General features: G+C 54.4%; 1 protein-coding gene across 1 annotated transcript in view; it reads right to left on the reverse strand.

The window, feature by feature from the left end:
- Positions 1-2,043: 2,043 nt before the first annotated feature.
- The window catches only part of OTUD7A (OTU deubiquitinase 7A), a 93,207-nt gene continuing 84,527 nt past the window's right edge, over positions 2,044-10,723 (reverse strand). The window contains exons 10-12 of the mRNA XM_012642702.1: positions 6,484-6,598; positions 6,239-6,323; positions 2,044-3,656 (exon numbers count right to left, since the gene is read on the reverse strand). Of these exons, the coding sequence (XP_012498156.1) occupies positions 2,199-3,656; positions 6,239-6,323; positions 6,484-6,598 (1,658 nt within the window). The 3' untranslated portion in view covers positions 2,044-2,198. The remainder of the gene's footprint in view (positions 3,657-6,238; positions 6,324-6,483; positions 6,599-10,723) is intronic.

A 10,723-nucleotide genomic window follows, 5' to 3' on the forward strand; every position in this document is an offset into this window, starting at 1 on the left:
TCAGTTTGCCGTTTTCTTTTTTAAACTTGGCAGAGAGCACGAGAAAGAGAAAAGATTTGCATAGCCAGTTTTGGAAATTTCTGGTTGGCTGTCTTAACATTATGAAAAAACAATAAACCAAACCAAACACGAGTTGACTTTATGCCTTGTTGACTTCTTGTGCACATGGGTTTGGTTTCTGAATGCACACTTAAGCATTTTTTAAGGTTGGGCGTCTCAACCTCAGAGCGAGGAGCATGAGGAGTAGCCGGTGTTTACACCTGAAGCAAAACCTTCTGTGACCCCACAGCTTTGGATGGCAAAGCAGCTGTTGAGCGTGACATGAAGAATCAGTCCAAAGAGCTGCCACAGACCCTCTCGATGAGAGATTTTTTTTTAAAAACCACTTTTTTTTTTTTCTGAGTAACAAAAGAAACCCCAGCACTATTAGGGACGTGGATGTTAATACAGTAATTACCACACATTGAAAATACTGTTCAGCAGGAAAAGTAAAACGTTCAAAAAACTTCTTATTCTATTTGATAAATAATTTTGATTTAAGGAACCATTTATGCAAAACTTGAATAAATTACTGAAAACTCCACGTGCTGTGGAATAATTAAAAACAAAAAGGAATTACAGGAGATACTCTATTATAATTCTTCAAACAAGTAAAAAAAATCCTTTTTTTTTTTTTTGCTTTTGCTGCTCTTTAGTCAGGGAAAAAGCATCCTTTCTGGAGGAGAAGCTGGCTCCGATGAAGAGATGGTCTACCTCCTGCATTTACTGAGGACACACTCACAGCAAAGCTGGGCACTTCCTTTCTTAGCATTATCAGAGGCTATTCTAAGGCTCTCGCAAGTTTTAAAGTGTTCTTTGTTAGTAGGCATATTACCCAGCTTATCCGCATTTCTCGGAAACAAGACTGCTCCTTCGTGAGGCAGGTTTAGCTCCTCAGTGTCCTCGGCCAAGAATGGTATTCTCCAGAGGTAATCTTGGAAGGAAGAGGCTGCATATTGCTGCTCAGAACAGGGTAGCTAAGGACACATTTTTTTTTTTCCTCAAGAAATGTAGGAGGCACCAAAAAAGAGACTGCTCAGGGATCAGGCTGCTCCCTCAATGTGTTAGGGAGCCAGGGACAGGGTCATCCCGCTCTGGGGAGGGGGCCCATCCCAGTGAGCCCCTTTACCTGGCTGAACCCAGATAGATGCAGGTGTGTGTGTGTGTCGGGGGGAGAGGTGGCTTCCTTCCTGGCTTTCCTCAGCCTCTTCCTTTTGGAAAGAGGCACAGACTAGTGGGGGCTTACACAGTGACCAAAGGGTCAATTAATTGCCTCTCTTCTGGGGCACCGATGGTCACCTCCTAGGAGCCCTCCAGCGACAGTCCACTGTGGAAGTGTCTTCAAAGGAGAAATGTGAGCAGGCTGTCCTATTTGCTCATACATGGGCAAATCCAAATTGTGAGTGCAGAACTTTGCTTTTTGGACCCAAGGTGTCTTTGGAAAGCTCCTGTCACCTGAGCTGCCTGGTACCGGCACCAGGAGCTATCACTATACCTCACTGCGCCCTGCGAGGTAGGTTGTCCGGTGCCCTCTCTACGGATCCCCGCGTGGATGGCAGTGTGAATGTTGCTAGAGCCGGGGGCTGCGGGAGGAGGTTTTGCTTATGAAATGGAGTCGTGTATTTCTAAACGGCCACAGTGACCACCAGAGTGCCAGCAGGTGGCAAGGTGCCTGCCCTCCAACGACCCGGGACTGGAAGCAGGTGGGAGCCCACAGAGGGGCCTCCACCAGTCCCAGGTGTGCGTACATCCCGGGTGGTACCAACCGTACACAAGTGACCGCTACCTGGAAGAGGTCAGTCGCTAGATTAGGAAAAAAAAAAGCATGTAAAACACTCCCTTCTAAAAACAAAGGGCTGCGAATTTCTTTATTTCTCTTATTGAGGAACAAAAATACTCTTGCAATGGCTATTGAGTTTCCACAGGTACGAGGCAGATGCTAGGCTAGCACACCCACTTCCAACAGTATGACTTGTTTCCTATCCATCTACTACCTGAGTGGCGTCAGTGTAGGTTCAGGCACCATTAGGAACGTTTGACCAAACACGTACACAGCACTGACAGAGGAGGCGCCGGCCTTTCGGTTGACCAGGGCATGTAAAAAAGACACCGACAGAATGGAAAAGAAATCCTTCAGGGAAAATCTCGTCGCCGCGCGCTCAGGGCCGGGCCCCGCGCGCCTCGCGCCGCCGCCGCAGCTCCTCGCGGTAGCAGTACGAGCAGTAGTGCTCGGTCTCGGCGCGCCCGTAGAACGCACAGTTCTCGCGCTGGCAGCGCCGCTGCGCCGGCCCCGGGCCACTGCGGCCGCACTCACCGTTCGAGCGCGCGGCGGGCGCGTCGGCGTCGGCGAACTCCAGGCCGTCGCGCGCGGCCCCGAAGCCGTTGGTGTAGGTCTGCGACTTGTGCTCGGCCGCGCCCGCGGCCCCGGCCGCACCGGGCAGGGCGCCGGGTATGGCGCGTGCCAGCGACTCCACCGTGTTGACCGTGCGCAGGGCGGCGGCGCGCGCCGGGCTGTAGCTCTGCGACGACAGCGAGCGGTTCTGCTGCGGGTACGTGGCACACGGCCGCAGGGCGCCCACGGCGGGAGCGCACGTCTCGTCCCGCGCGCCCGCCGCCTGCACGTGGATGACACTCTGGCGCGCTGGCGCCGGAGGGCTGCGGCCGGGGGTCTGTCCGCTGGCGCCCGCGCGCCGTGCGCCGCCGCCCGAGCCCGGGGAGGCCACGCCGCCTGCTGCCGCTCGCGCCGCCCGCGCGCCCGCCGCGGGCCCGGGGCTCGGGCGCTCCTTGAACTTGAGCACCAGCTGCGTGGGCTGCCCGGCCGGCGGGCCCGGTGAGGCGCGCTCGGGACCCGGTGCGCCCTCCCCGTCCGGCCTGCGCGGCGGCCGCTTGGCGGTGGAGGCGGCGGCGGCGGCAGCAGCAGCAGCGGCGGCCGCGGTGGCGGCGTCGCGGCGCCGCTGCTCCTGCTCGGCGCTGAAGCGCTCCTGCGCGCTCGTCAGGTAGTAGCCTATCATCTCCTCGTGGAACTGGTGCCGGTGGCTGGTGAGCAGCAGGCCGGCGAAGATGAACTTGCGCTCGCCCTGCATGGCGGCGCGCAGGATGTTGAGGCTCAGCTTCACGTCCGTGCTGTACTTCCAGGCGTCGCCCCGTGGCCCGCCGCCCTTCTCGGCCGGCGACGCGCCCGCCGCCTTGTCCGTGGGCGACGGCGTGGTCTTCTCCGACGGCGACGTGCTCGCCGACGCGCCGGACTCCTCCTTGCTGCCCTTGCGAGACTTGGCCTTCTTCTCTTTGCCACGCTCCGCCGAGTCCCCGTTCTTGCCGTTGGCGGAGTTGGCGCGGCCCATTTTGCCATGCACCAGGCCGCTGAGGCCGCCCATGTTTTTCTTCAGCTTGATGCCCAGCGTCTTGCTGAAGCTGCCCAGCTTGTTGGCCACGGAGTCCGCGCGGGTCTTGTCCTTCTCCTTGCGCTGCTTCTCCTTGTCCTTGTCCTTGCCATTCTTGCCATTATTGCTGTTGGAATTGCTGCACACTGAGTCGCGGTCCGAGTCCAGCGAGTCGGCCAGGGACTGCACGTCCTCCCCCGCGGAGGCCGTCGGGGACTCCGGCTGCGCCAGGGGCGCCTGTGGGGAGAGAGGGAGGGCAGGGAAAGAAGGTGGGTTAGAGAAGAGCTGTCCCTGCCCAGGCCCAGGAAGACAGACCGTGCACATGTGTTGCTGGGGCCCTCGAGCCTCACCGTCCCAGCTGTGACTGCTGTTCTGGTGACGACGAGACTGGCTGGGATGGGGATGCTTAAGGGAAAAGAGCAGATGGAAGTGGGCTGCGGTCTACTGCAGTAATGAAAAGCGGACCTGGAGGGGCTTGTGGAAGGCTGCGTCAGGACTCCAACCTGCGTGCACTCCCTCCCTCTCTCTGGTGAACTCGGATACCTTGTAGCCTAGAACCCGGAGTGGGGGAGAGGGGCAGGGTGCGGATAACTCACCTGGCTTTGCGCCCCGTGGTCTCGGCACACTTAAGAGAGAATTACCAGGCCCAGACCCTGGGGCCCCTGCCTGCTTGACCAGACACAGGTCCCAGGCTGGCCTCTCTGTAAATGTGGAGGCTTTCAGATGGGGAGGACACCTTGCACAAAAGTGTCTCTCCTACAAAGATGTCTCACCTACTCACTCCAGGCAGGGGACAGAAACCTTGCCCTCACAAGCTCATCCACTGGATCTTGGAGAAGCACCCCCTTGATTGAGCGATGACAGATCACCTTAGGGTTCCTTTCTCAGTTTGGCAATGCAGAGTGCTAAATTGAGAAGGATTCTGAAATAGGCCTGGGCTCAGCAGAAAAGATATTCCTATTCCCCGAAAAGTTCTGCAGGGATATGGAATGAGGTGGAGGGACACTGGGGAGGGATCATCTCTGTGCACACCTTGGATGAGACCCACTGATCCGGGCCAGCCAGTCAGAGGAGGGAAAGGCCGTATGACAATGTAGCCAGGACCCACATCTGGGGCAGGCAGGGAGCCTAAGAAGGGAGGTGGCAGGGTACAGAGGATAGGCAGCACCTACTGCTGCTTTGTGGAGGACCTTCCCGGGTGAGAAGAGAGAATTCTGACCAAGTGTCACTGGGCAAGGGGCAGGGCCCCATGTTCTAACAGCTGGGTGGGGCAGGAACTAGTGCTCATGCCTGAACCTGCTTTCCTGGCCTCCAGGGGAGGGCCCTGGGAGAAGGCCCACTGCCCCTCCCACAGACTTTTTGTCAACCCCTGCCAAGCGGTTTAAGTGACGGTGACCCTCCTGCAACCAGGTAGGTTTACTCAGAAGTAAAGGTGGGCAGAACTGGCCCTTAGCACCTCCCATTCTGAAATTCCTTCTTTCCCCTTCCCTTCTGGGCTTGGGAGGAGGGAAAGGTCTGAATGGTGTGCCAGAGACACCAAAGGGCAGAAACACAGGGGCAGGGCTAAGCCCAGGAAGGGAGGTGTGCTTGGTGCTAGGAGGTGCCTGCTGGGAGCACAATCAGTGAGGAGCTCAGGCTGTGAGCCCTCCAGCTGGAAGACCCTTGCCAGGGTTGTCTGCTGAGAGCCCTGCATCTGACCCGGAGGCCACCAAGGCCTGGCCAGGGGCCCTGCTCATTGCAGGGCAGAGCCATTTTCAGTACAAGAGCCTTCTGATTCTAGACCTACAGTTGCTGCCATCACACCCCACATGGGGGCTGAAAAAGAACATCCACAGCACCACTGTCATACTCCACGCCTTTGAAAAGCAGGACTCAGACTCTGCCCCTGACTGGCTATCACTTACACCATCAGGAAAATGGGGTACCAGTACCTGCCTTGTGGAGCCCTGTGAGGATGAAGTCCAAGTAAAGGCTGAAGTCAGAGCTCTGCGCAGCTACTGACTGTGCCAGGCACGGTCGGACTTGCGCTACTCATGTCACTCCCTTAATAATTCCTTGCGAGCCCCACTTTATGCCTAAGTAAACTGACGTCTGGGGAAGACCAGTTATTTGCAAGCAATTTTTTACAAATCCTTTTCCTTGGCAGAGATTACAAAACATCAATCAGTCAGATGGTTAAAATGAATCCTTCTCAGCATCTGCAAGTAGGGGCAGCACCGACCCTCCCGGGGGCAGAGGGCAGGTAGCCTCCTGGGGGAGGTGTGGGCCCCTCTCCTCACCGCCCTGCCAGCTCTACCCACCATTGCACCGCCTCCACCTCCGGGTGGGGAGGAAGAGGGGGTGCTGAGGAATCGCACTTTCGGTTCCCTGGTGTTTCCGAGGACCCACACAATTTATAATTAATTTTGCTCTGCTACAGCACAACATGTTCCGATCTCCGCAGAGATAGATTTGTGTTGTGACTTGCCTACGGTTTATTTTCTGTGTGGGTGTGTTTATTCCTCTCCTCCAGAAAATGGGGACTAAAATCCTCTAGCTGGAGCGTGTGCTTGCGTGCACACATGCCTACATCTGCGTGCACACACATACCATGTCCAATCAGAGTTACTTTAAGCCAGAGCCAGGGTGTCCCATATGAGGCGGGGACAGCCAGGACAGGGGGTGGGGGGCTCCCAGGCTGCAGGTGCAGCTGGGGGTGGGCAGCCAGGCTAGGGCAGGAAAGCTTTTGGGAGCCTTTGGGAGGATACACTCCCGCTAGGCTGGAGCTAAGTGGCCTTAGCCCGGCCACCAGGTCTGGTCCCAGTGTACACCAGGCTTACCCGGGTCTCAGAGGGGATCCGGATCCACGTCACATTCATGTAGCTGTGCAGAAGGTTCAGCTTGGCTTCTAGCGACAGGATGAGGCTGGTGAAAGAAGAACACCTAGTGAACCGGCCCTAAGCTGGCTCTCACGTGCACCTTGCCCACCTGCATGCCAGCTGCCCAGGAGGAGCGAGGGGGTCCAGCCCTGCCCCTGGAAGCCCCAGCAGCAGCCCTCCCTAGATGGTGCAGAGCGGGGTCTTACTGGGCCAGCCGGGCGTTATCGTTGTCATCTTTCCCCCACTCCCAGTCCTTGCCAGGGTCCACTGCAAAGTGCAGAGGCAGCAGCTTGTGCTCGGAATCCGTCAGGGGGATCACGGCTGGAACAGAGAAAAGAGAGCCATGCTGGGAGCCCCCAGCTATCCCCAGGGCAGACAGGAAGGGGACTCCGAAGCCAGGTGTCTGGGCAATAAGTAAAATGAATGGAAACACATACAGAATATCTGTGCCGGCAGGAGTGTTAAGACCATAAGTTTCAAAGCCACTATTGATAGTTTTTTAAAATTTCATAGTTAATGTGGACATTGAAGAGCAGTTAGAGGTATCACCTGGACTCTGTGTCTCTTTAGCTCTGTCCAGGGGCAGATAGCCCACTGGGCATCAGGACAGGAAAAAGCTATTGTTGTTTTGTTATTTCTGAGGAAGGACCCAGGTGCACTGTGTGAGGCCACCCCGCCTCATTCCAGAGAAGGACGAGTGTGCAAGTCAGGTGGGCAAGGTGTTGCTGACCTCTACTGGTTTGTGATTTCTTGCTGCAAGTCTGTATGAGTGCCTAGGACCCCAGGGACCTGCCCACCCCTGCCCACAGGGAGCTGTCTGTGCAGGGGACAGATGAGCAGGTTGGCGAGCACCTCATAATGTCAGGTAGTGATGAGCTCCGAAAGAGTAAACAGCAGGCAGAAGGCAGTAGTGGGAAAGGCTTTCTAGGGCGGGGGCAGGGGAGCCTTTCGATGAGGTCCCGTGTAGGTGGAGCGAGTGGCCAGTCATTTCTCAGAGGGATTGACTCCCCATGAAACCTCTTGAGTGAAACATACCACCCATGGGAAATCATGGCCCATCACAGAAGGGCTGGGGTGGAGGGGGGTGTCTGCAGGTTTGTTTGGGATTTGCCAGGAGCTTCTGAGCTGCTATAGGACCCTGTGAAAGGGGTCCCTAGTGATACAACCAACTCCTCCTAAGGGACTTGTCAGGGATGAGCAGGAAGAAGTGGGGAGATGGCACCCCGAATTCTGCCTTCCAAGCAAGCAGCAGCCGCCGCCTCTCTGGCTTCCGCTTGGCTCTCCTGCAAGCCCCACTCACAGGAATCACCCCACAGCAGAGAAGCACATCCAGGGCTTCTGGCCAGCTGCTGCACACTTTTGCTGGAGCCTAGGGTTCATGGCAAGGGTGCATGGCAAGAACGAAAAGGCAAGTAAATACATAGAATCTAAGACTGACTACCATTGATTTTCTGCTAAGAAATTGGAAAATTGACTCAATGCTGCCCTCCAGTGTTGCTAGAGAAAATGTGAGTGGGAATAATTCCTCCTCTTGCTCCCCTCAATCCCCGACCCCATATAAGGGAAACACAGCCTTGCTGACCAAGATGGGCTCAAGGGTTTTCCTTTAATCTGGCTTGGGGGTGGGTATCGCAGTGCTCTGGTTTGGGCGGTCAGGGGTGGCTCCGCCTGTTTTGGCTGCAGCCTGCTGGGTTTTGCCCTGATGTGGCCGCCTTCCCAGGGCTGAGCTGCAGGGTAGACACACCCAGGGAGGGCTGCAGGGCTGGCTCAGGGACAGGCCTCCCTTGGGTGATGCCCAGCCTGTCTGTCCCATAGTTCCATGAGTCACCACCCAGACAGGGGGTTAGCCTGCTTTCCCACCAGCGGGGTGGGTGGTGGCGGAGGCTGTCCCCATTGACATCGTTAACCAGACCTGTCAGCTCAGTGCAGCTCCTTGGAGTCCTGGGCCCCCATGCACAGATGGGCCAAACCAGAGTGTCCAGGGAAAGTACCTTTTAAATAGCATCCCCTGTGGTTCTTAAGATCAGGCAGATTTGGAAAATATGGTTCTAGAGCAATAATAATCTGTTAGAAGCAGTTCCTGTGGGTGCAACTTGGGCATTTCAGGTCTGGCTGTCCACCCACTTCCCAGGATAGAGTAGCCACTGGAAAGCATCTGCCCAGCTGTGACTACATTCCTCAGCACCCCCTCCTACCCCAGCATTTAGAAGGGAACAGGTGCCTAACTGCACCCGTAGGCTATGAGCAGAAGTGATGTGGGAAGTGCTGGGTGATGTGGTTAGCCATGGGCGGCCCCTCCCCCACTCCCCTCCTCCATGTGCAGCACCTGTGGCAGCGCTGCCAGATGGCAGGAGTGGCCTCCTGGCTCTGGTTTGGAGAAGGACTGCCTGCCAATCAGGAACACCTGTTTGAGACTTTATTTGCATGGGAAACAAACTTCTATTGTGTTAAGCCCTGTGACTGTGGTTTATTTGTTTCAGATAAACTCCCTGGGCTAGGATAACACCACAGCCCTGTCACCCTCACCTCCCTGCGGTGGGGCTCCTGGGAACTCCTGCCCTCCACAGCTGGGCTGGAACCGAACCCCTGGGCTGCCCACGGCTTGAGTGTGCAGTTGGAATACACCTGAAGGTGATAGTGCCTGCCTACACAGAAGGGCCCTGGCAGGCTCTCAGCCTAAGTCTTAGTGGGGTGAAGGCCAGGCACTGACAGAGGCTCTAGGGACATGCCTGCTCCCAACAGGAGACACCCAGGGCTAGGCGGGAGGCATCTTCTCTGCAGAGCGTCAGCTGTGGCCTGTGGCAAGGGCTGTAGCTGCAGGGCCTGGAGAGCCCAGGCCAGGGAGGCTGCAGAAACAGGCCCTCCTTGGGAGAATCAGTTGCTTTGGATACCTCTGCCTCTTGCTGTACACAATGACATCTCTACTTGGAACCTGGCCTCACCCAGTGAGATGGGGAGCCATGTGGCAGGTTGCCCTCTGGTGGCACGTGCCAAGAACAGCAAACGCTTTTCAAAATAAGCCTGGAAAGGTTTTGCTGTTGTTTTCTGTTTGTTTGTTTGTTTTGAAAACACTCTCTCCTATCTTTTAGCCGGGAAGCATATAGATACCATCTCACACTAGCCTGGATGTATTTTGGGTACTTCTTTTTCAAAAAAGGATGGAGATTTCTGATTTCTGTTTAGGATGTGAAAAGCTGGAAGAGCTTTGTTCCACCATCGCAAAAAGAAGTCAGGCAAACTGCAAATTCACAACTGATCTTTAAACTGTCAGCGAGCTGAAGTTATGGGGAACCAACTAATCCCACATCTAAGGAAGACAGGTGCCTCCAAGGAGAGACAGACATGAGCTTAAGAGGGGTTGACTCAGCTGGACACCAGTAAGAAGGATTAAGCTAAAATTGTTAAATGCTAAAGGAAGAGGTTGGCTAGTACAATAATACAGAAACCTGGAGGCTGAAGATATAAAGGAAATTCACATGCATTTGCAGTCTCCTCTTCATAGGACCTAACCTAGAGTTCCCCCAAAAGATCGGCAAGAATGCTGAGAAAGCATCCTCCACAGACCTTTCCCTCCTATCTCCACTAAGCAACAAAAGCTTAAATTGCAGAGGGTAGGCAGCAACAAACACTGGGTGCACTAAGGGCAATGCTCTCCGTTACTCTGATTAAGCCTCTGTCCTAGGCAGGCCCTGTGTCCCTGCATCTGGGGAGGGGAGTGACGTCCCCCAGCTGTCCTGGCTAGACTGATTCAAACCAAACTCTAAAGACCTAGAAAAAAGAAAGGCGTGCCTCTTTCCAGAATAAAAGTGATATACCTTAATCTTTATTGTCCTACTCAAGACATTTGGCTTTGACCAAAAACTACCAGGAACAAGAAAAGACAAAAAACCTACACATTGATAAGAGACAAAGCAGCTGACAGAATAAGACTCAGATATGACACGGGTGTTGAAACTATCGGACAAGGAATTTTAAACTGATTAATAAGTTAAACTCTCTAATAGAAAAGGTAGATACTAAGCAGGATTTGATACTATAGTATTTGATACTATGCAAGTTAATTCCAGCAGAGAAAAGAAATCTATACAAAAGAATTAAATAGAAATGCTAGAAATAAAAAAAAAAACCCATAATAACAGTGGTGAAGAATACTTTGAGAGGCTGGTCAGTAGACTTTACACAGCTGAGAAAAGAACCTGTGGACATCAAGATAGGCCGTAGAAATTGCACAAACTGAAACACAGAGAGTAAAAAGGTGATGGGAAACAGAACGGGGCATTAAGAGCTGTGGGGCAATATCAAATAGCCTAAGTTCTGTGTAAAGGTAATCCTAGAAGGAGAAAAGAGAGATCAAGACAGAGAACTATTTAAAGAAATAATGGCTGAGAATTTTCCAACATTAATGACAAACACCACCACAGACCCAGGAAGCTAAGAGAACACCAG

This window comes from Propithecus coquereli, unplaced genomic scaffold (assembly GCF_000956105.1).
Source record: "Propithecus coquereli isolate 6110/MARCELLA unplaced genomic scaffold, Pcoq_1.0 Scaffold184, whole genome shotgun sequence".
Taxonomy (NCBI): Eukaryota; Metazoa; Chordata; class Mammalia; order Primates; family Indriidae; genus Propithecus; species Propithecus coquereli.